Source organism: Muntiacus reevesi, chromosome 2 (assembly GCF_963930625.1).
Source record: "Muntiacus reevesi chromosome 2, mMunRee1.1, whole genome shotgun sequence".
Taxonomy (NCBI): domain Eukaryota; kingdom Metazoa; phylum Chordata; class Mammalia; order Artiodactyla; family Cervidae; genus Muntiacus; species Muntiacus reevesi.
Genome location: NC_089250.1, coordinates 80,841,047 through 80,864,692, shown reverse-complemented (window position 1 = coordinate 80,864,692; position 23,646 = coordinate 80,841,047). Strand labels below are relative to the sequence as shown.

At 55.2% G+C, this 23,646-nt stretch overlaps 1 protein-coding gene across 3 annotated transcripts in view; it reads left to right on the top strand.

Moving 5' to 3' along the window:
- RET (ret proto-oncogene) overlaps positions 1-23,646 on the top strand; it is a 52,347-nt gene that overhangs the window by 8,427 nt on the left and 20,274 nt on the right. For all 3 annotated transcript variants that reach the window (XM_065922224.1, XM_065922223.1, XM_065922225.1), the window contains exons 2-6: positions 14,272-14,535; positions 16,338-16,625; positions 18,952-19,193; positions 20,477-20,672; positions 22,001-22,200. In XM_065922224.1, coding sequence (XP_065778296.1) covers positions 14,272-14,535; positions 16,338-16,625; positions 18,952-19,193; positions 20,477-20,672; positions 22,001-22,200 — 1,190 coding nt within the window. The remainder of the gene's footprint in view (positions 1-14,271; positions 14,536-16,337; positions 16,626-18,951; positions 19,194-20,476; positions 20,673-22,000; positions 22,201-23,646) is intronic.

Genomic DNA, 23,646 nt, shown 5'->3' with positions numbered 1-23,646 from the left:
CTAAGGATAGTCTCAGAAGACAGAGACCCTAAAGCCACATTGGGCTCAAATGTCCCAGAAGCAATGGTGTCCCTTCTTATAAGTGAGATGCCAGTGCCCAAGGACTGTTCTGTAGAAGATCTGGGGCTGGGGAGGAAGATGGAAGGTTCTGGGGACCAGTGACCTACTCAGCCCACTTGACAAGGCAAGACTGAGCAATAGAAGAACCCAGGACTGCCCTGTCTTCGGTTCAGTTCAGTTCAATCGCTTTGTCGTATCTGACTCTTTGAGACCCCATGAATCGCAGCACGCCAGGCCTCCCTGTCCATCACCAACTCCCGGAGTTTACTCAAACTCATGCCCATCGAGTCAGTGATGCCATCCAGACATCTCATCCTCTGTCGTCCCCTTCTCCTCCTGACCCCAATCCCTCCCAGCATCAGGGTCTTTTCCAACGAGTCAACTCTTCACCTCAATCCAGACTCTAAAAATAACCAGGCAGATCTGGCGTAAGTTGATTACCGTAATTGCAGCTGTGTGATGTCGTACTGCCAGTTCCTTGAGGCTGTTTTCCTGGGACAGCAGAATGTACCAAAGCAGTGTGCCCCACCCCTCGCACCCAGAAGCTGCAGTGCTGGGACCCTGCTCAGGGTGGGAAGATCTCGACTGGGGGGTTATCAGGAAGCCTTTGTGAGCCCAGGGAGGTCTCATTCACGAGTCAGGAAGGAGGCGGCTCCTTGCCAGGCTGTCCTCTGGATGCTTCTGGGACTTTGTATGCTTCCCTTTTTCTTCTTCTTCCCACACAGTATCTGGGAGATTTTTGCTCTTTATTCAGACTCCTGGTTATTTATTGCAGGTTGGCAAGTGCTTGGTTTGGAAATGAAGGGTAAGGCTGGAAAGGAGGAAGCAGGTTGGAGACATGGTCTTCCTGACCTTCCAGAGTCAGTCAGCATCCTCTCTCCCTGCCTCTGGGACCTTCCTGGTTTTCCAGGAGGTCCTGGCTGGGGGAGCTCTGAGCTCTGTAGTAGAACTGGGTGTAAGGGAGAACTAGTGTGTAAAGACACCACACCAGTATGAGGCAGAAACACACCTCCTCCCAGCAGCCTGGGTCACCCTTGTACCAGAGCTCGTCTGCTGGTGGTCCCTTCACAGCCCGAGGCCTGTGACCCAGCAGACACTGACCAGAACCCCAGTGCATTCCCTCTTGCTTGTCCCTCTGCCCTCCTCTTTCCTGGGACCGTCCTGCATCACTGCATCTGATTTGCCTCAGTGGCAGACCTGGGTCCAGTGTCCTCTCCTTGACTTTGTGATGAAGGTCAAAAGAGCACAGGGACCATACCCAGGTTAGACTGAGCTCCTTCAATGGGAAGACTTGGCCTTGGCAATTTCCACGCCCCAACCCCCCGCACGACTCTCAAGGGAGGTGCCAAGAGACCCCGAGGCTCTAAGGCTTCCTCCTTGGGAAGCTGCCCCTAGGACTCTGGACACTGGGCTGAATGAATTCAGTCAGTCTCACTCCAAGGGTCAGAATTTTAGTCTGCTTTTATTTTTTCATTTGTTTTGTTCGTTGAATAAATGCTGCTGACGACAAGTTGTCTTTAATAAACCACATGTTCTTTGCAAAAAAAAAAAAAAGAAAGGGAGAAAAGAGGAGAAGTGGCTTTGGCTCCCACCAGTAGGTGCTTGGTCCCAGCAGTCCTTCCAGGGAGGGTCCCTGTCTCTGTTCACAGCTGGAAACAGACGCAGAGAGGCTGAGCACTGAGCGGGCCTTGCAGCAAGACCGAGAAGGAGCGTGGCCTGGGCCTGGCTCTGCACTTGTCTCTCTGCTTTCACGAGTCACGCTGAAATCTCTCCTTTGTATCTAGACTCACTTCTGAAGGTGAAATGTGTGTGTGTACGTGCATGCATGTGCACGTGTGCACGCACACATGCTCAGCTGTATCCTACTCTTTGCAACCACATGGACTCTATCTAGCCCTCCAGGCTCCTCTGTCCATGGGATTCTCCAGGCAAGAAGACTGGCGTGGGTTGCCATTTCCTCCTCCAGGGGATCTTCCCGACCCAGGTATCGAATAGTAGGATCTAACAGCGGCAAAGAAAAGGACCCCTCAAGGCTCAGTCCTGTGTCCAGGGGGCATGGGCACATCAGGCCCCCAGCATCCCCAGGTACCTGCACACTCAGCAGCCTTGACCATGTCCATCCCTGTTGGACAGCGCTGGCTGAGCAAACTCCCCCCTGGTCACGCCTTCCTGGGCCTTTGCTCTGTTTCACTGAGATATGAAAGAGCAAATTTCCACGAGGAGACTTTTAAGGGCACCTGCATTTTTGAGGAGGCTGAAGAAGACTATGGAGGATTATTTAGGTTGCATTTTCCACCTGGTCAGCAAGCAGGTGGCTGGGTGGCCTGGAGTCCCAGGTCATGGTGCCCTGGATTTTCCATATGTGTATGCACAGCCGTCACTGAGCAGAGGAGCCTGGTGGCCACGCATACCTGAGAGTAGAACCCTTCAGTCCTGGCTCACTCACTCTGTACAGCCTTGTGCAAGGTAGCCTCTCTCTGCCTTGGTTTCCTTGCTCTAAGACAGGAACCAGAAGTTGTCCTTACCTCTGGCAGTTGTCGTGTCCATTAGTAGGGTGATGCACGTGAAGCATTTGGAATAGAGCCTCTCAGGAAGAACGCATTGGCTTGCCAAAAAGTTCGTTTGGGTTTTTCTGTAATATCGTGCATTAAAAACTCAAACGACCTTTATGGTCAACCAAATAAAGAAGTCTCACTCGTGCTTAGTCAAATCCAACTCTTTGCAACGCCATAGACTGTAGCCCATCAGGCTCCTCTGTCCATGGGATTCTCCAGGCAGGAATACTGGAGTGGGTTGCCATTTCCTCCTCCAGGGGATCTTCCCGAGCCAAGGATCGAACCTGTGTCTCCTGCATCACAGGCAGATTCTTTACCTGATGAACCTTCGGGGAAGCCCTTGCTGGTTAATGGTAAACCTGGGCTTGGCGAGACCGGTGCTGGGGGGAGGGGCAGAAAGGGGCAGGACCATGGCTGTTCAAGGAGGTCCAACGAGGTGACAGATTTGTTGAGATCTGTGTCATAGTGCCCTGCTGGGTGTGAGGGGGACAGTTGCTGGGCAACAGCACCAGAGTCAAAGCCTGGGATGTCCTGGCTGGTCGCCAGGGCTGACCTGACCAGGCCAGGGCTGACACACCTGCCGTTGGCTGGGGCCACAGAGCACAGGAACCCCAGAGCCAAGGGAGCCTGGTGACCTGCAGAGCAGTCATCATCAGGCCACTTGGGTGGCCAGTCTTTTTCCAGTCAGGCTTTGCCCTGGGTAAAGAAATTAATTGTAACCTAATTGGCAGTTTCCTTTGCATAGAAGCCGGAAGGAACTGCCAGTGAGGCTGGTGATTAACTCAGCGGCAGCTGGGAAATCACATTTGGGCATGAGTGTCCATCATCTGAGCGAGGCTGTTGCAGCTGGTCCGGGCGGGTGGGGACGTGGGTGGTGGCCACGGGTGCCTGCTGGGTGCAGCCTGGCCCTCAGGCCTCTGGGAGCAGAAGGTTGGGGCCTGGGCACAAGGGAGGAATTTGGGCTGCTGGCTCCATGCAGCTGGGCTGCAGATCTCGTCTGCACACCTCACTACCCCAAACTTCAGCCACACCCTGACCCCTTCCTGCCCATCAGCAGAGGACTACGTAGATGGCATGGCAGAGGAGGGGGTTGTCAGGAGACCTAGGCCTGGTTGCAGTTCCATTCTGAGAGCAAGAAGTGAATTCTCTTTCTCAGAATTGGGAAACAGATGAGGAGACTCAGGTCTACAGTAAGAGCTTGGGTAAGGTGGGCAAGTCAGAGCTTTTCACGTGTGGAGGAAGGTACCTGTACGTACAGGTCTGTGGTGCCTCTGAGGCAAGGCCTCTCCAGGCCACCAGCCACCCTGTCCAGGCAGGGCCCACACAGACAGGTGTGTGGGGAGACACAGTACCCCTGCATGTGATCGCCTGCCCTGCCCACTGTGGACCACACGATGAGGCTCAGTCTGAAGGGATGATGGAGGGAAGGCCTGCAGAGCTGGGCTATGTGTGAAGCCCCTGACCAGACAGGCAGGCAGGTGCCTGGGCTCTGCGCTAGACAGAATCCTTAGGAGCGTGGAGAGCCCCGGGCATCCAGGGTGTGCCAGGGTGGCTGCTCACTCCTCCTTGTGTGCCAGGCCTTTGTGCCAGCTGGCCTTTGTTGGGTGCCCAGTCCGGACCAGGAAGGCCACTCAGCCTTGTGGCCACAATGGCACACAGGCTGTCCACTGAGGACTGCTGGCAGCATTTGGGAAGAGGGAATTTAAGGCTGGAATTGAGGCTGCACTCATGGTGACTAGTGTCCTCACTGGACACCAGGTAAAGTAGCTAGCCCTGGCTTTTATTCACCACCCATGTATGCACTTAGCTGTCCAGCTTTGGGTACACCTGCACAGGCCAGAGTTTTCTTGATGATTTTGTAGAGAGGCTTCAGTTCCCAGCATGAGGACTGGGGCAAGCTGTCATATTCCCTGCAAGGAGGCACTGGCTTATGACATCTAAGCTGAGCCCAGGACCCGTGAACAGAGGTGGCGGACTCTCAAAGTGAGGTGTCTGTGAACCATCAAATTACTGAAGCCCACCCAGGCCTTCCCTTCTCTCCTGCTCTGTGCCAGGCGTCAGGCAAGGTTCTGGGAATGCAGCAGTGAACGGGACAGGCCCGGGCTGGCTTTGTGGGTCTTTCCAGTCCAGCTTTCTTCCCACATCTTATGTGGGTCAAACCTGGCAAAGCTGCTTCATTTGGAAGCCTCTGGACACCTAGCAGAGTGATGATGGTGGCGATGGTTGGAGAGTGGAGTGATGGTGGGTGGTGATGGTGTAGGCATGGTCAGCAGTAGTGGTGAAGCTGGTGGGTGAAGGTGGGAGGTGATGGTTGTGAGGAGGGTGGTGATGGTGTCAGTAGTGGTTAGGGTGTGGGGATGATAATATAGTGGGGGGCTGGAGTTCAGGTGAAGTTAGTGATGGTGCTGGTGATGCTGTGTAGGTGAGGGGGGCGAAGGTGATGGTGCTTGTGGGGAGAGTGGTGATCATGCTAGTGGTAATGGTGTAGTTGGGGGTGGTGATTGGGGTTGGGTAATGGTGGTGATGGTGGTGATGGTTTTATGGCCACACACAGGAGGTACTGAGCATCCCATCAGCCCCATTTATGGCCACAGTGGGGCTGGCCTGCAGGGCCCTCTCTGCGCTCGTAGGCACGGGCTCTCCTGACCTGTGCTTTTTTCCTAAAAAGCCAAAATTACATTACAGTCCCTTGCAAAACCAGCCTCCACCTGGGGGAAAAAATGGAGATTGTGGGGTGTGTGGAGCACCCTACAGGGGGACCCTGCCTGAGAGTGCACACGTGTGTGTGCATGTGTGTGTCATTCTGCCTAATGTCTCCCAGTTAGTGTTCCTCAGTTACCAGGCCATCACCTCCTGAGCCGTGGCCAGTGATTTCGTTCTTAGGTGTCCGCAATGCCAGCCCTGGCCTCACCCGGGCAGGTCGTGCACTAGAGAGTGCTGTGCCCCACGCGAGCCTCATGGGGCGGGGAGGGGCATCCGTGAGGCTCCATCGTGCTCATCCTGCCACTGGCCACCCACCTGTGGCTCCCTGTGCCTGTCAGACCAAGCCAGGGGATCTTGACCAAGGTGATATCACCCATCTCTCTGGTGCCCTGCCCCCTCTCCTATCCCAAAGTCTCACTGTTTTCCAAACGTGCCCAGCTGTTAACCTCCCGCCCGCCTTCCCCCCGCCACTCTGTGCTTGAAACCATGAATGTATTAGTTTGTTCCTTCCTGGATTCATTTGTTGTTTCACTCACTAGTTTGTTGTTTCAGACAGATTGTGACATGATCTGACTGACCCTGGCTGCTCTGGGGCAAGTGGCCTATGAGGTCAAGAGTGGTCTCAAGGAGGGACTTCCCTGGTGGTCCAGTGACTAAGACTCTGTGCTCCCAAAGCAGGGGGCCTGGCTTCAGTCCCGGTCCAGGAACTTAAATCTTGCATGCCACAACTAAGATCCAGTACAGCCAAAAAAAAAAAAAAGAAGAGTGGGCTCAGGGAGGCTAGGTGGTCCTCTAAGCTGAACTGAGATGAGGGAGAGGATGGAGCGAGTTGGTACGGATGTCTCTGGTACTTGGGTGGAGGTCAGGGCTGGTGAACGTGGCAGTCCTTGGCCCAGAGGCAGCCATTCGAGCTGTGGGACTGGCTGCCATTTGCTTAAGGATGCTCTGGAGAGAACACCTAGAAGATAAGCTGAGATGGAGGAAAACCCACATGAGGGTGAGCAGGCTGGCTCATCAGAATGAAATAGGAAAGCACCAAACACAGGAGGTCCTGAAGCAACCAGAGAGAAGAGAGAACCAAGAAGAGAATCATTAGAACGAGTACAGAGCTCTCAGAAGCAGGACAGCAGGATCATGCTTTTGAAGGACAGAATAACTGTCCTGTAGAAGTCTCAGGGCTTCCCAAGTGGGCTTCCCAGTTGGTGCAGTTGATAAAGGGTCTGCCTGCCAATGCAATGCAGGAGATGCAGATTCAATCCCTGGGTCGGGAAAATCCCCTGGAGCAGAAAATGGCAACTCCCTCCAGATATTCTTGCCTGGAAAATTCCATGGACAGAGGAGCCTGGCAGGCTACAGTCCATGGGGTCACAAAAGAGTTGGACATGACTGAGCACTCACACACACAGAATTCTCTGCCCAGCAGATGTGCCTTTCAAGAATGAGGTAAAAGTGTTTTAAAAAGAGGGGCAAGGAAAACAAAGACCCAGATTCATGTTTCTGTGAGTGTATGAGGTGGAAGGGGCATGTGGGAGGGGCAGCACTGTTACTAAACGTCCAGTTAAGTTGGCCACGGGCTCATGAGTGTCTGTTGCAGAACACTATTTTGACATAAATGTTCTGCAAAATATGCTGCTTGTACATGTCAAATATTCAACTAGAATAAAGAGAAAATGTGAACAGGATATGAGAGGAGGGGCATGGGGTGGACGAGGAGAGGGTAATGGTGCCAAAAGTTGCTGTCTGGGCGGTGGGGCTAGGGGGACCCCCCACAGGGACAGCTGGCCCTCAGGGAGAGGGGCAGTCCCTGGGGAGAGTCCATGAGGTCTGCTTCCTGTTCTGCAGAGGTGATGGCATTAGGAAACCGTCTGTTAAGGAGATTGTGCTGGGCCATAGTAAAGCTGTCATCTGCAGGATCTGGTGCTCGTCACAGGCAGAAGCAGGGCTGCCTGGTGAGTGGATTCTACGGGAAGGTACTGCCTTGCACACACATGCGGGCACTATTGTCATCCCACTCAGTTCTTAGATCAGACCATCTTGCCATGTGTTTTTTTCTTGAGAGCCCCAAATTCTGGCTTTTACATTGCAGTCCTAGGACATTCGTTGTCTGGGGCCTTGTGTGGGATGACCACGGTGACTGCCACTCACTCTAGTCAAGGGTGCCCAGTTAGGAAGCACCTACCTGGATCTGGGCTGGTATGGTCAGATGGGCAGCCCATCCTCTGTTGAGGGTAGCAAGGAGGTCAAAGGAACCTCAGGGGAGTTGTGCATGGCCTCTCATGGCCAGGGCTGACCAGGGGGCACTGGTGAGGTGAGCCTGCAGTTAGGGCTGGGTAGGTTCGGTATGTCTCACTAAATGAGCAAGAAGATGGGGGAGGTAGGGATGGGTCTGCAACAGTGTGAGAGAATGTGCATGTGACATGCTAAGTGTAAGAGAGGTGTGTATCAGTCTGGGTCCAATCCAGAGACACCCACACGGCGACTGGACCAGAGGAGGTTAACATCAGAGTTGATCGGCAGTGATGAGTGTAAGAGAGCTCTGTGGGCCATCCCGAGGCAGAGGGCAGGAGCTTGGGGAAGGGGCTCCCTCCCCAGAGTGGGGTCACAGCTCACTGCATATTGAGAAGTTGGCTGGGTTGCAGGGGCCAGGACTGGTCTGCAGCCTCGGGGCCAGCGGGAGGTGACCCTCCAGTACACGGGGGAGCTGAGGCTGGTGCACAGAGGTTGGCGATGGGTGCATCTGGGGGCTATGGGAGGTGATCGCAGGGGAAGGGCGTGGGCTATGTTGGCACCAAGGGGCTGCATGCATTTGGCATGGACTGAGGCAGAGCATGCAGGATGTCCCCACAATGTGCTGCAGAAGCGAGGGATGACAGCCAGAAACCCTCGTCCACCTGTGTGGTCCTCCACTGCACAGGAGGGCACTCACAGCTTCTGTGTGGGTCTGAGAATGTGTACAAGTATGACCAGTGTTCATGTGTGAGTGTTCGCATGGGGCTGAGCTTGTGGACAGTTGAATGAGTGAAAGTGAAGTAGAGACTTGGGCCTGCTTCTCTCTGCATACAAATGTGAGTAAATGACACATCCAGCCAGGTGTGGAGCATTGAAGACTGCCTTTCCAGGATACAAAAAGGTTGGTGACTGCGTGCGCCGAATGAGACCATCCGTGCCTAGTGGCTCTGCTTGTAAAGATGCTGGAGGAGGCCCTCCTTGGAACAGGACAGCCTGCTGTCCCCACTGAGTGTTAGTTGCACATCTTCTCCTGCAGGGGTGGGGCAGGGTGGGAGCATATGGGGTCTTGGGCCAACGTGCCTGTCTCTGTTTCCATCTGCTGCATACCTGTGCATTCACATTCATGCACATACACACACAGGCCATGAAGGGGGCCTGGGGTCTCTGCAAATGCGAGCAGCAATCAGGGCCTTTGGCAGGTATGTCATGAGCAGTGTGGGACCCCTCCCCACTCCTGAGAGAGCAAAGCCCAGCTCCTCGCCCTCTGGTGTGATGCCAGGGCAACCTGAGGGGCCAGAACCCCACGTGGTGCTGGTCACATCTGTCGAGGCAGAAACGTGGGACTAGGTGTTGGGGGAGGACCCTGTCACCCAGCGGCATTCAGGGGTGGAAGGCGTGGGTGGGGCCGGTTTTACAAGTCCTGCTGTGTCGACCTGCCCCAAGTTCCAGGGGAGACTCATCAGAGGTTGGTCAAAAAGCCCTTCCTGGCAAAACGGTGCCAGTAGGGAGGGGTGGTCAGCTGGCAGGGCCTGGGGCTTCCCGGTGGGGCCAGCATCTGCCCTGCTCCTGAGTCCCATCGCCGCTTTGTTAGTCATTGTCCAAACCCCAAGATGCCAACCTCCAGCTGTTTGACCATGGGAAGTCTCACCTCCCAGCCTCCGTGTTCTTACCTGTTTAATGGGGCAGTGAAGAGGTTTGTCCAGTGATTATAAATCGGAAGTGAGAACTTCATACCGCGTGTACCTGTGCAAAGGTGAGGCCTATCTGCACCTTTACCAGCTCCTCCTCTCCCCAGCCTGCCCTTCCCTTGTTCACAGTCAGAGAAAGCGAGGCCCAGAGGAGGCTAGAACTTTACAGAGGCTGCACAGCCCCAGGAAACTGGACACCTCTGATGGCCCATTCCGGGCTCTTCTGCTTCACCCTCTGGGGTTGGCCCCATCATTTGTAGGGCCCAGCATAGAATGCAGATTGTTCTAGAATTATGAATTATTCTAGGACAATGACAGGAGAGCATTAAACGAAGTATGGGGACCTGTGGTCTCCCCAGGCTATACCCCCCTGCGGCCAGCCCTGCACCCACACCCTCGTTCCCTACCTTGGTCCATGTGTTTTTCCATCTAAAAGTGTCTGTGACAAGGAGGAGCATTAAGGCGGCCATGCCCTGAGTAGGGACCACCTGGGAAGCATTTTAAGTGCATTTAAGACTGTTTCTGCTCACAATCATCGCCCAACCCACAAATCCCTTTTGGCAGCAACAGACCAGGCCCCACATGGATCCCGTAGGACCCGGCTCGGAGATGAGAGCAGGCAGTGCTCTCATCCTGCACATGAAGTCTGTGTGGTGGGGACTGGACCAGCTCGGAGGTGGGGGCTCCCTGGTGCTCAAGGCACCTCCCAGCCCCTGGACCACTGAATGTACATGTGCTCAAGGGGGCCCCAGGGGAGGAGCCCTATTCTGGATCTGCTCCGCACTACCTGGCAGGTGGAGTGAGCATCTCGCCCCCCCTTAGAAGACCCATCTGCAAGCCCTACCCCCAGCGGGTGGCTCCCAGGGCCGCCAGTTCTTGCACAGATGACCAAGGCCACAGGGATTATATCCTGAGAGAATAAGAAGGCAAAAGTCGAGATACTCCACTGATGTGGGTGCAGGCGTCCCACAGCATCCTTGACAGTACTCCGGAGACCAGAATGCAGACCTCACTTCTCCACGGAGAGCTCTGGCACACCAAGGAGAGCTGGTGGCCAGGCAGGCTGGCAGACACAGGCTGCCCTTGGCTGTGTGCCATCTGGGGGACCCACCCACACCCACCCTGGGCTTCCCCCCTCCCCACCAACTGAGTCTCCTGCAGCTCTGGGGTTGGGGCCCTGCAGGCCGCATCTCAGATCGCTAGCGGTTGGCGCTCACCTTTCTGCCAGGATGAGAAGGAGGCTGGCAGCACAGAGCCCCCTTCCCACCCAGCATGGTGTCACGAGTCTGGACTGCCACCAGGTCACCACCCTGTCAAGCCACTGGGAAATCTCTCATTCTCTTTGTGGCCAGAAAGTCAACCTTCCCGAGAGACGTTGCGCCCTCCGGGACTGCTTTCTACTGCAGGCCAGCATCCCTGACTTGTGGTCACCGCTCAGGACTTGGGGTGGGGGTGGAGGGTGGGCACAGTAACCGTGGGTTCTGGATCATGTGACATGGGGTTGAGCAGGCCAGTGAGGGCTGTGCTGCTGGAAAGACAGCCCTCTGAATCCCAATCCCCTGGCTGGCTGCGCGTGTGCCCTCGAGCATACAAACAACTTTCTTTCTGTCCTGCCCAGGTGTCTGTTTACAAAGCAGTGATCCCATCAGCAGCTCCATGTGGGGCTGCAAAGAAAATGCAGGGTCACCATGTGCCACGGGGCCTGGCCTCGTGCTGTGTGAGTCCACCTGGCTGCGCTCATCCCACTCTGCACCTTTGAGAGGCGGGGTGGGCGAATGCGGTGGGCCAAGTCCTCTGGAGAAGGTGGCAGTGGAGGGAAAAGCAAGCCACTCCTCTTGCTGTCCGCAGGGCTGTGAGCATCAGCTTCCGTGCTCCTTCCCCAGCCCCCCACAGCCCACCCCGGAGCTCCCCCTAGACCCTTTGACTTGCAACCTTCATGGAGTGTTGGAGGGAAAGGAAGCTGGGCTGCTGCTTATGAATCAGGCACTTGTTTTGGGGCAGCAGGGCTGTGTCTGGTGTTGACCCCCACTCGAGTCTGCCTTCCCAGACCCGGCCTTACTGGGGCGGGACAGGCGGCCGCCGTGGGCTCGGAGCCCTTCTGATTTCTGTGAGGAGTGCAGACCCAGGTTTATTACTCTGCCAGGCATTGCAGTGGGGCTCCAGTGCACTACAGGTGGGGAGCAGCTGCCCTTTTCCTCTCGTTGGCTGAGGAAACACCACCGGGACCCTCCTGCCTTTGTCACAAGAGCAGTGATGAGCAGTGCTGTAGGGTCCTCTTTGGGACCCCAAACTGTGTACTTCTCAGGACGGGTGAGCCAGTGGAGTGCATCCTAGCTGTGCAGGAGAATCTGTCAGCTGTGGCCTGTCACTCTGCCCAGCTTGCAAAAGGCCTGCTCCGAGCTGGTGCCATTGGCTGCCCTTTCACGGAAGCATCAAGGCCAGGCTTGAGGCCATTTGGGGCTGACACAGTTCTCTGAGCTGCCAGCTGTCCCTGCTAGGGTTGGGTACAAAATCCCGAAGAAATGAACACCCTGAGTGTATCTGAGGGCAGCCCATATCCTCGTGGCCAGTTGGGAGGCTGTGGGACAGGAGGGTGGCATCCAGCCATGCGTGGGTGGCTCCTGTCATGGTCTCTACCATTGAGACCCCCGGCAAGGGAAGTCAGGTCTCAGTGCTCCCTCCCCAGAGTTCCCCAGAGTGACTTCTTCCTAGAGCTCCTGGAGCTGCCATCCCCTTGGATGGCAGGCAGCATGATGCTCTGTGTGGATCCCTTCCCCCAAGGGGCGGCAGGGCAGGAAGGCCACATGCAGAGCCTGACTTGGGCACAGGGCCAGCTCCTTGGAGTTCAGCTGCCCTTCCCAGTACCTCACCTGCAGAGACCCAGTGATTCTGGGTCCCACTCCAGGGACAGCACTCCTAGGGAGCAGTTTTCCGAAGGTCTAATAAGTCAGCCCTGTGCCTGCAGCCCACTCCTTCCATCTCTGTCTTTAGTGCCGGGTGTGCAGTAGCCTTTGACTACTGGCCAGAGCATCTCTCCCCTCCATCCTCTCCGCCTTACTTACCTTTGTCCTTAGCCCCTTTTGTCTTTTCCCCCCTTCCCTCTCTCTCCCTCTGTTTCTCTTCCTGTTCCCTCCCTCTCCTGCTGGCTCCATGGTCCAGCCTGTCTGGCAGGGCAGCACCCACACTGGGTGGGCAGGGCCCAATCAATGCACACTTCAAGTTGGCATTCCCAGCCAGGTTGCCTTTGAAGTCATCCTTGGGAAGCCTGGCACAGTGCCGGCAACCTTCCAGTTTTCTTACTGTTGCACCACTTTGGGATCCAAAAGGTCTTCACCTGTTCTCCTCACCTGACTGCACTTGGCACTTGATTGTTTCCCACACACAAGTGTGTCTTCAAGGACCCAGGCAGCCCCAGGGTGTCTTCCACTGGTGTGGAGCGGACCAACCACTCACCTTGGTGGCTGCAAGAGAAGCAGAATGTAGGTGGAAACAAATTGATTGAAAAGAGAAATCGCTTACACACAAGTACAATGTTTCTCATGTTTGCTTTGTGTGTTAGTATTTTTTGTGCTTTGTAGAGAATATTGGCAGGTTTTCAGTTTTTTTTTTTTAAAGCATCACCTGCCCATTTATCCATCTTTTTAAAACTTCTTACTATTTAAAAATAACTTTTTATGATGCAAAATGTTGAACATACACCAAGTCAAGAGAGTAGTAGGATGAGTGCTCCATTGGTTCACCCAGCGTGGCCATGGTCAGCATCCCTCTTCCTCATGGCATTTACAGCTCTACCCACAGCCTCTCAGTGATAAATTTAGGCCACATTTACGTAGGTTGAAATGCACAAATCTTGGCTGTATGTTGTTGACAAATGGATGTCCCTGTGTGACCCACACCCCATCAGGATATGAAGCATGTATGTTTCCCAGAATATGCCCCCTGCTTTTCCAGGCTGTTACCTCCCCTACCCCCGGCTGGTACCCAGTCTGATTTCTGTCACCTAAAATCAGTCTGGAACGGTGCCATGTGATTCTTTTGTGCTGCTTCTTCCACTTGGCAGGATGTCTATGAGATGTGTCCAGGCTGTCGTGTGTATCAATAGTTTGTGCCCCGTCCTAACTGCATAGGGTTCCATGGTGTGATGGACTGAGGTTTCTTATCTGATAACCTGCTGGAACACATCTGGGTTCTTTCCAGTTCTTGGCTCTGTGAATAACCCCAGCATTTGTGAACAAGTCACTTGACGGACATATGTTTTCATTTTTCTCAGATAAATGGAGTGGAATTTTTCAGTACAATGGTAGGAGCATGTTTGACTTTAGATGAAGATTTTGTTACAGGGGCTTCCCAGGTGGAACTAGCGGTAAAGAACCCACCTGCCGATGCAGGAGGTGTAAGTGATGCAGGTTTGATCCCTGAGTCAGTAAGATCTCTTAGAGGAGGGCGTGGCAACCCACTCCAGTATTCTTGTCTGGAGAATTCCAAGGACAGAGGAGACTGGAGGGCTATAGTGCATAGGGTTACAAAGAGTTGGACACGACTGAAGCAACTTAGCATGCAAGCACGTGTTACTTATAAAGTGCTCTAGTTCCTCTTTGGGGACCCCTGCCTGGTCTGCTTGTCTGGCAGCGTCTTGTACACTTGAACATTCTGGCTCCAGGTGATTTGCTCAGAAGCTTGGGTGAAAGCCAAGTGGTTTACGTGCTTATCTATCTCAGGTAATCGAGAATGATATTGCAACTGTTTATGCTTCCTCACTTCCTCCTTTTTCTGTTTTAAAGCAGTGTATTTGCAGCTAGTGTTTAACTATACAGATAACTGTGTGTTGATGTTCTTAGGACTACAGATGAGAAAGACCTACTTAGATCAGAATTTTAAATTAGTGAAGTTTTCTTTTTTGGCCCGCAAGGAAGCTATTACTAAAATGTGAAGTCAAGCCGCTGGGAAAGGTGATCTGCCTGGGAGGGCTGCTGGGCTCTGCACCATGGTCGTCCCTCAGTCCCTCCTTCCCTCACATGTTTCCCTGCCTCCCACAGCCCCGCTGGGACTCTACTTCTCCAGGGACGCTTACTGGGAGAAGCTATACGTGGACCAGCCGGCCGGCACGCCCCTGCTCTATGTCCACGCCCTGCAGGACGTGCCGGAGGAGATGCCCAGCTTCCGCCTGGGCCAGTACCTCTACGGCGCCTACCGCACGCGGCTGCACGAGAACGACTGGGTCCGCATCGAGGAGGACACGGGGCTTCTCTACCTTAACCAGAGCCTGGACCACAGCTCCTGGGAGAAGCTCAACATCCGCAGTAAGGGGGCGGCCCTGACCCCACCCCCACATGCCTCATTACCCACCCCCGCCCCGCCCTCGCCTGGTCCTTCCTTAGAGCCCATCACACAGCTCCTACGACTCCTGCTTTGTAAGAGTGGAACAAGTGAGATGGGGCTGGCCTGTCCTCTTTGTCCAGCCCGTGAGGGAGCCAGGATGAGCTTGAGGACCACTGATGACCCCAGGCCTCCTGAGGCTGTTGGGATTTTGGAGAACTTACGTGGAGGACTTGAGGGGCTCTCTCCATGCTGGCTGCAAATGTCTTTTCCAGTTGGATTAACAGAGATGTGGGGTTGTGAGAGAAGAGTTAAGAAAGGCAGGAGACATCCCAAGATCTTGATTTAGTGGATGATCTGGAACTTGGTGGAGAAGCAGCTGTTTGCACGGAAAGCCCACCTTACCATCAGCAGTAGGCTGCTCTTGGCACCTGGTGAGGACTGGAGCCTGGTGCCAGGGAGGAAAGTGGAGCAGGAGGAAGGTCTGGACGGCTTCTCAGAGCAGGGGTCCAAGCTGGAGTGAAGGCCACGTGTGACCCTGGTACTGGGAGGAGGTTGTTTGTGGAGCAGAGTTCTGCCTTGTGGCACCAAATGGTGATCACAACCCCACCTCTTGCTCTATAGACATGGCCTCCCTGGACCCTCACGCCAGCTCTGAGCTCCTGTGAGTGCTGAGAGGCAGACACTCTGCTGTGAACAGTACTGCCAGAGTGGAATTTGCCAAGGGTCTGAGTTTCATAGGAGGCCTGTTCTGTTCGTGATTGGAGAGCAGCCTCATGCACCTGCCAGCTCTAGTCAGGAGAGAAATCACAGTAATTAGAACAGAGAAAGTTTATACGGAGAATTATTAACCACAGTAGGGGACTGGAGCAACAGAGGACAGGCTAGTAAGAAGCAGAGAACTGATGACTATGGGAGTAGATGTAGAGGGGGACACTTCCCTAGAGCTAAGATAGAAGGCCCTGGAAGAGCCCCCGCCCCAGCTGAGATCCAGATGGGTTGGACGGGGGTTGCTATGGTGCCTCCATGATGGAACTCCAGAAATCCACTCTCTAGGTGCTGGGGAAGCCACCTCTGCAGGGGTGGCATGCAATTCCCTGGGGGTCCAGTGGTTAGGACTCTGAGCTTTCATTGTTGAGGTCTTGGGTTCAGTCCCTGGTCAGGGAACTAAGATCCCACAAGCAGCAACATCAGCAAAAATAGAATAGAATAAGTGTTTTATTTTTATTTATTTTTAATTGAGGGATAAATACAGTATTGTGTTGGCTTCTGCCATACATCACAATGAATCAGCCACAGGTATACATATGTCCCCTCCCTCTTGAACCTCTCTCCCCGCTCCCACCCAATTCCATCCCTGTAGTGTTTTTAAAAGTGAGAAAAGAAAGAAAGTGCTTGGGGTAGTGGGTGAGGGAGGGAAGGGAGGTCACCTGAGGTGCCAAGAGCCTGCCTTGGGGAAGCACTCCATCTTAGACCCAGGGTTCAGCGCACCTCTCTGAGGAAGGGTATTTGAACTGAGACTTGGAATAATCAGAGAGATGGACCTGTGAGGCACCCCCAGGATGAGGGAGCAGAGCCATAGGGCCCTGAGGCTGCCAGATCCCAAGTACAGGGCCATAGGGGGCAAGCAGGAGGTAGGGGGCAGGGCGGGGTTCCCAGCAGAGCCCTGCTAGCCTTGGTGGGGACTAGGCTTTGCACCAGCCCCGAGCTCCTGCCCTCTCCCCACTCAGGTCCCAGCTGGGTAGGTGTGGCTGACACCCTGGCGGGGCCTGACTTGTCTCTGCAGACGGCGGCTTCCCGCTGCTTACCATCTATCTGCGGGTCTTCCTGTCACCCACATCCCTTCGTGAGGGCGAGTGCCAGTGGCCAGGCTGTGCCCGAGTGTACTTCTCCATCATCAATGCCTCCTTCCCGGCTTGCGGCGCCCTCAAACCCCGGGAGCTCTGCTTCCCCGAGTCAGGCCTGTCCTTCCGCATCCGGGAGAACAGGCCCCCTGGCACCTTCCACCAGTTCCGCCTGCTGCCCATGCAGTTCCTCTGCCCCAACGTCAGCGTGGCCTACAGGCTCCTGGGAGGTGAGTGCCAGCCACATGGAGCCTTCCTCGATGCCTGCCGAGTGCCAGGCATGGCCCTGCGGTTCCTCTACGTGAGCTGTCCAAGTTGACTACACCACCCCATCATCCATTCATTCAGAGGCCCACGTGTATCTCATGTATGCTGGCCACAGGCCAGGCATGGCTCTAGGGACCAGGGGTGAAACAGTGAACACGTTCAGACCCAAACCCTGCCTATCTGGACCTTCCACGCCCGGGGCAAGTGGAGACCACACAGGCGCTAAGGACGCTGGGTGGCCTCTGAAGGGACCAGGTGGGAGGTGAAGCTGAGAAGGCACAGAGTGGTGGAGACCACTGTCCTAAGTCAGGTGGCTGGAGCAAGGTAAAGGAGGGTGCCCAGCAACCAGGGCGAGCTCATTCAAAAGTGCCGAGGGGGAAGTGTAGCTGGAGGGGAGGGCAGAGGCTGCTGAGGGCAGAAAAATTCAAGGGAGGGGGCAGGACTTCCTGATGAGGGGACTAGGGAGCCATAGAAGGTGTTTTCAGGGGTGGGGGGAGGGTGTCCTTGACAGGATATAACTTAACTTTAAAAGGTTAATCGGGCTGATGTGTTAGAAATGATTTGGGGTGAGTGGTTTGGAGGAAGCAGGAAAACTATGAAGAGGCAGGAGACATCCTTGAGTGAGAGGATGAGGACTGGGGTTGAGGGTGAAAGCCTTTAGGCCACAAGAAGCAGACAGATTCTGGGCATGTTTTTGCAGGAAGATCCAGCAAGATTTTCTGGGGAGTTGAATGTGGGGTGTTGAGAGATTCACGAGGGGACCAAGCATGGTTCCAGGATTCCGCCTGAGCCACTGTAAGGACTGTGGACCTTGTCACAAGATATTCCTACCACACGATGGCCCTGGGGAAGCCACATGGATATGGGGTAGGGGAAGGGCACTGGATCCGAGTGGAGATGAGAGAAGGCAACTGAGCCGCTGTGTGTGAGGTGCCATTGGACAGTTTAAAGGGGACACTTATTGCACTGGACGGCTGGTGAGTGAAGCCTGGATTCCCACCAGGTTGATGGCACCCACACATGGTCATAATGTTAAAGGAGCGCTCAGTAGTGTAAGGAAAGTAGTCACTCCCACTCCCACGTCCCTTCATTTATCCTGCCACAGGGATGGATGTCTTTGTACAAAGTTGTCCCAGAGCATATGGTTTAGTGTGCTGCCTTTTTTGCTTAAAAAGAAAAGCCATTTTTGTAACCACAAGCAATATAGGGAAATGTGTAGTTCACATGTAATATGTGGCTCTGATGTGATTTTCCACCAAGTGGAGTTGACAGCCCTCCTGAGGTTGGCTATGGGGTGGTCACTGTTGACCTTCAAGCGTTCAGCTTTTCCCCCTTTCTGTATCCTTTCTGGAGGATGAATTCCAGGACAGGCTTGGGTTGAAGAGTATGTTGTTATTACTGGTCCTCCCCTCGCCAGGTTGCAGTGAGTCGTTGAACTTACAGCAGTGTCTGGCGATGAACACACACAGCATCTCATCTTCTGGGGCTTCCCTCGTGGCTCAGCTGATAGAGAATCTACCTGCAGTGCGGGAGACCTGGGTTCAATCCCTGGGTTGGGAAGACCCCCAGTATTCTGGCCTAGAGAATTCCATGAACTGTATAGTCCATGGGGTCTCAAAGAGTCAGACACGACTGAGCCACTCTCACTTCACTTCATCTTCTGGTGAGGAAGCTGAAGAACAGAGACAGAACCATCAGCCTCAGGCCACACAGCCTGCAGGTGTATAGGGCAGGGATCCAAACCAGGCAGTCAGAAATATTTGTGTGTTAACATGAAATTACACTAGATGTCCCCAATGTTGGTTTTCAAGTGGTGGAATTGTGGCTTTTTTCTCACATTTTCTAAAATGAGCATGTCTTGCTTCCACAGTTAAGAAAATTCCTGACAGTTTTTCAAATACCAGCAAACACTAGGAGCTGGATCTCTGGGCCTGCATTGTGACTGGTGCCAGCCCTCGCCACAGAGGAGGCAGGCAGGGTGTGTGAACGGGTGTGCCCTCCTAGGTGATTGGGTTGAGGACCTGAAGCAGACCTCCTGGTCCCTGCTCTTCCCTATCAGCACCAGTGCAGGCTGCAGGCACAGTGACGCTCAGAGCATAATCTTCACTGCAAACTGCTTGGAGGCTGTGCTCCACTGTGGAAGCCGAAGAGGGTCCACGGCCCAGGCCCAGCATGCACGCCAGCTCGGTCTCCTCTTGCGCACTGCTCCCTGTGGGGCCCTGAGGAAGGCAGCTTGTCCTTCCCTCAGCTCAGGGTCATCCTGGGGTTGCTGGTCTGTTTGGTGCTCAGGTGAGAGTCTGCCTTTCCGCTGCGATCCGGACACCCTGGAGGTGAGCACGCGCTGGGCCCTGGACCGTGAGCAGCGGGAGAAGTATGAGCTGGTGGCCGCGTGCACGGTTCGCATGGGCATGCGCGAGGAGGAGGTGATGGTGCCCTTCCCTGTGACCGTGTACGACGAGGACGACTCTGCGCCCACCTTCCTCGGGGGCGTCGACAGTGCCAGTGCGGTGGTGGAGTTCAAGCGGAAGGAGGTGCCTATGCGTTTGTCTGGTGCTTGTCTAGTGTCTGTCATCTCTTTGTTGGGCATCTGGGTCTCTCCACTCATCATTTGTTCCTCGGTCTATTCAGCTGTCCATCTAGCCATCCAGACACGTGGCTGACCATCACTGTGGTTATTCGTCTTTCATTTGTCCATCAGTCTGTCTGTTGGGGTTTTGTTGGTCTCCAGGACAGCTGAGGAGGAGAGAGGACCAGCCCCGCTGGCCCCGAGCTGACCCCTGCCCTGGGAAGCGGGTGAGGGGAGGGGTGGGGTGCCGGTGGGGTTGAGGGTAAGGGTGCCCAGCCTCTGACTCAGCCATCAGGGCTCGCATCAGAGGGGCGCAGCTGTAGTATTGCACAGGCGGGGCGCACTGCCCCAAGGAGACGGAGAGGACGTCTGCCAGGAGGGCGCTCCCTTCTTCGGGCTGTCAGCCCCTCAAGGGAGGGCCAGTGAGTTCAGGGAGGGTACCCCGGAGCGGAGGAAGACAGGCCAGTGGATCCACAGGGATGTCCCTGCGCCGCCCCTCCCACCGGGGCCCCGCCTTGCTCTTGCCCGTGCAGGCGGAGCGTGACTGCCACCTGCTGGGCCCTGGGCTGTCCTGCAGCCGGCAGGCTGGCGGGAGCAAGGGGAGGGTCGGGGTCGGATATGCTGTGGTTGCCTGCTTCTCTGTACACCCAGGGAGCAGGTTTGGTGGATGGATGGGCAAGAGGAAAGCACATGGAGTAGAGAAATGTCTCATGAGCCTGGCAGGGCAGCTCCATGGTAACACTGGAGCCTGGCCAGGAGTGAGAGCAGAGATGACCTGTGACTTTACTCAACCCCCCTCATGACCCCATCTAGCCTGGGGTACAGAAGAAGCTTTAGGAGAGCATTCTGGTGGACATTGTGCTTAGGTCCCAGCTCTGTCATCTGTCACTGCGTGACGTTGAGCTAACTTCTCCACTGTGCGGGACCCAGCTTCCTGGAAGGAGAGTGGGGGTGCCCACTCTGCACTGTGGGGACCTGAATGAGGTCTTCCACAGAGCACCAGGGCATCTGTTCTAACCCATAATCATGGGAAGTCTGGAGATGCCATTGCACCTGTTGCAGAGGTGAGGTGCAGTGGCCCAGGAAGGGTGACAAGCAGGCCGCCTGGGGGCCCCTTGCAGCTTGAACCCTAGTCAGTCTGTCCCGGGAGACAGCTCTGACCGCACACACCTGATCCACCTGCGGGGCACGTGCCCTCCTATGGGCTCTGGCTTTCGGGGCCCTGACTGGCTCCCGTATTCTTTGCAGGGCACAGTGGTAGCCATGTTACGTGTCTTCGATGCAGACGTGGTGCCAGCCTCCGGGGAGCTCCTGAGACGGTACACGAACACGTTGCTCTCTGGGGATGCCAAGGCCCTCCGGACCTTCCGAGTGGAGCACATGCCCAATGAGACCTTGGCCCAGGTCAACGGCAGCTTTGTGCGGGCAACCGTGCATGACTACAGTAAGAGGGGAACAGTGTGGCCTAACAGGGCCCCCTGGGGAACTGGTGACCTGCTCTCCTTGGGCAGGGCAGCGCCCTGCACAAGTAGACACCTGTCCTGGCCCTCTCAGCCCCAGGTGGCCACTCCTTCCAGCCCTCTTCCCAGCCTTTGTCTCTGCTGGACTCACCTTGGCCAGCTTGGTGGGTGTTTACAGGCTGTCCTTTCTCCCTAAACTGCCCCAAGGCCAAGGCTGACCCTGGCAGGACCCCCACCACACTACCCTGTGCTGACCACGCCAGGGCTCACTGCAACACGTGTCTCCCTCTGGCCCCAGGCACCAGCTGTGCCACCTCCTAGATGCCCAAGTGCCCAGGGATCCTTGATCCCCCCTACCCCCCCCACCCAGCAACTCTCCACTAACAGGAGTTGATGTCCAGTAGCAGCTCTGTGCCCTCAAATTGGAGGGTTCTGGGATGACTGTCCTGTCTGACTTCTGAAATGTGCCCACCCTCAGGGCTAAGCACCGCGTGCCCCCAGGGCTCACCTGCAGGATTGGGCGTCCTCATCAGTTGCCAAACCTCCCCACCTCCCTCGCCCGCTCTCTTGCCTGTGTTTTGTAGGATCACCTTTCAAATATGCCACTTGTGCTTGGATCCTTGTTTGGAGGCCTGCTTCTGGGGAACCCAGGATCACTGGTGCCTTTACCCCTTTCTGCCTGACCTAATCCTATTTCCTGTCTTTTCCCTCACCAAGCCTCTGATGACCTCTGTTCTGTGCAAGGGAAAATGTCATCCTTGCCCCTGCACACTCACTCTGTATGCCATGTGTACCCAGAGATCCTCGCCTCCTTTGTACTCCACTAAATGGTGATCTTGGCCTTGGCACATGGTGATTGCTCAGGAGTGTGGAAGCTCCTGGGTGCTTGAGGCCTGTGGAATCTGAGGGTCCATAGGAGGCTGGTACTGTTGCGAGAAGTTCTCAGGGGCCAGGACGGTCTTTCTGGGACCTTGCTGGTGGTGGTGGTGGGTCTTTACCTGTGTGTGCTTGCCCCGACGTGCATCTTTCTCATACACATGCACACACACACACACACACCTCACTGAGGTTACCTCCCAGCTGAGGAGGGTCTTCTGGGCTCAGCTCAGCACAGTGACTCACATTTAAAATAGTTCAGCCTTAGTGCCTCCAGCCAGGTCTGTTGTCTGTGTACCGTGCGGGTAAAAGTACCTGTTGTCACACGTATGCCCATGTGTCCAGGGAATGCTTTGCAGGGGAGATGTGCAGCAGCGTGGGGCAGTGGTCACCCTGGGCAGGGCCCCTACCTATCATCACATGTCTCCACCCGCAGGGCTGGTTCTCAACCGGAGCCTCCCCATCTCGGAGAGCTGGGCTGTGCAGCTGGCCGTGCTGGTCAACGACTCAGACTTCCAGGGCCCGGGGGAGGGTGTCGTCCTCCTCCACTTCAATGTGTCCGTGCTGCCCATCAGCCTGCGCTTGCCCAGTGCCTACTCCTTCTCAGTGAGCCGGCGGGCCCACCGCTTTGCCCAGGTGAGCTCCTGGCCTCTTGCCAGCCTGGGGAGGGGAATGGAGGAGCAGGGACCCCCAGGGTGGGGTCACATGGGGGACACCACCTTCCTGAGCACACAGTGGCCCTGGGGAGCAACAGGCACAAAGCCAAGGAGGCTAAGGCCGTGGGAGAAAGGAGTGGGGCTGGTGGGCTTTGTGGGCCCCTCTTTGCCCTCTCCCTTCTCAGCATTTTTACCTTTTTTACTAATGAAAGAGCAGTGCCAGGTAAATCTATGCTGACTTGGAAAGACATTCCTGGTGAATGAAATGGGAAAAGTAGTTTGCGGAAGTATTGGTCTTAGGTGGCTCCGTATGTTCAAAACCAAGTCTTCATTGCCGGAAATTTCCAAGTGTGCAAACACAGGCATTAGTGGAGACCTCTGCAAGGAAAGACAGGAAGTGCTTCTATTTCCTACTTTCCTGCAAGTCTGTTTGCTAGAGCTTATTTTGCATTTGTCATCAGAAAATAGTGATTGGAAGTAGGAAAAAAAAGGGAAATAGTAAGAATTTGTCAAAAGGATATAAGGGATAGATAAGAGCGATCTCTTTTTCTCATATCAGCCAGTGTTTAACGTTTTGGTGCAATTCTTTCTAGAATGTTTCTCTGAGGCACTTTTTAAAGTTTACTTGCAATTACGGTAAGCATGACTTAACATACTGCATTCTCCTAATGACATAGCTATGGCCATGTGCCCTTTAGAATATCCCATTTAGGGTCATCTCCTAACTAGGACAGTGGCTTTACCAGTTTCTATGGCTGGTTCCCATGCCACCTCCGCTCCTGACAGCCACTTAGGACCCAGCACAAGAAGAGCCCCACCCTTGGACACAGCCAGGCTCACCACTTGCCACCCCCGCCAGGCCTTTCCTGGAGGCAGAGGGCAAGGGTGGTGAGAGGTGACGAAGCAGGGGGGCCTGAGGGGTGTCCAGGGGGGCTGAGGCGGGCGTAGGCATTGCCAGGGGTGTGTCAGCAGAGCCAGGCAGTGGGGAGGGTAATGAGGGCTGAGTGGGAGTGGGGTCTGGGAGGGCGGGCCCCGCCAGCCTCTGCAACACCTCCCACCCCTGACCACTAACTCTTTCCCTGTGCCTGGACTCAGGAGGGTGCAGAGACCCGAGTCTCAGCCCAGCCTTACACACAGGGCTGCCTCTCACCAGCCCCCCCTTAGCATTCATGATTATAAATTGAAGGTGGTGACCTCAGGCAATTTTGAGGATCACAGGAGAAAGTGGAAGTGAACCTGCTCTGTACAAGGAAGTGCTCGGAGCCTAGGAGGTAGTTTTGTTGTGGTATGAGGAGTGGGCTTGGTGGAGCCTGGCTCTGCCCTGGGCCTGAGCAAGGCTGAGCAAGGGCCTGGCCTGTGGCTGCAGGCAGGGGACCCTGTGCCACCACTGCCGCCAGGCCCGCAGCCCTCGACCTTGACTGGTCAG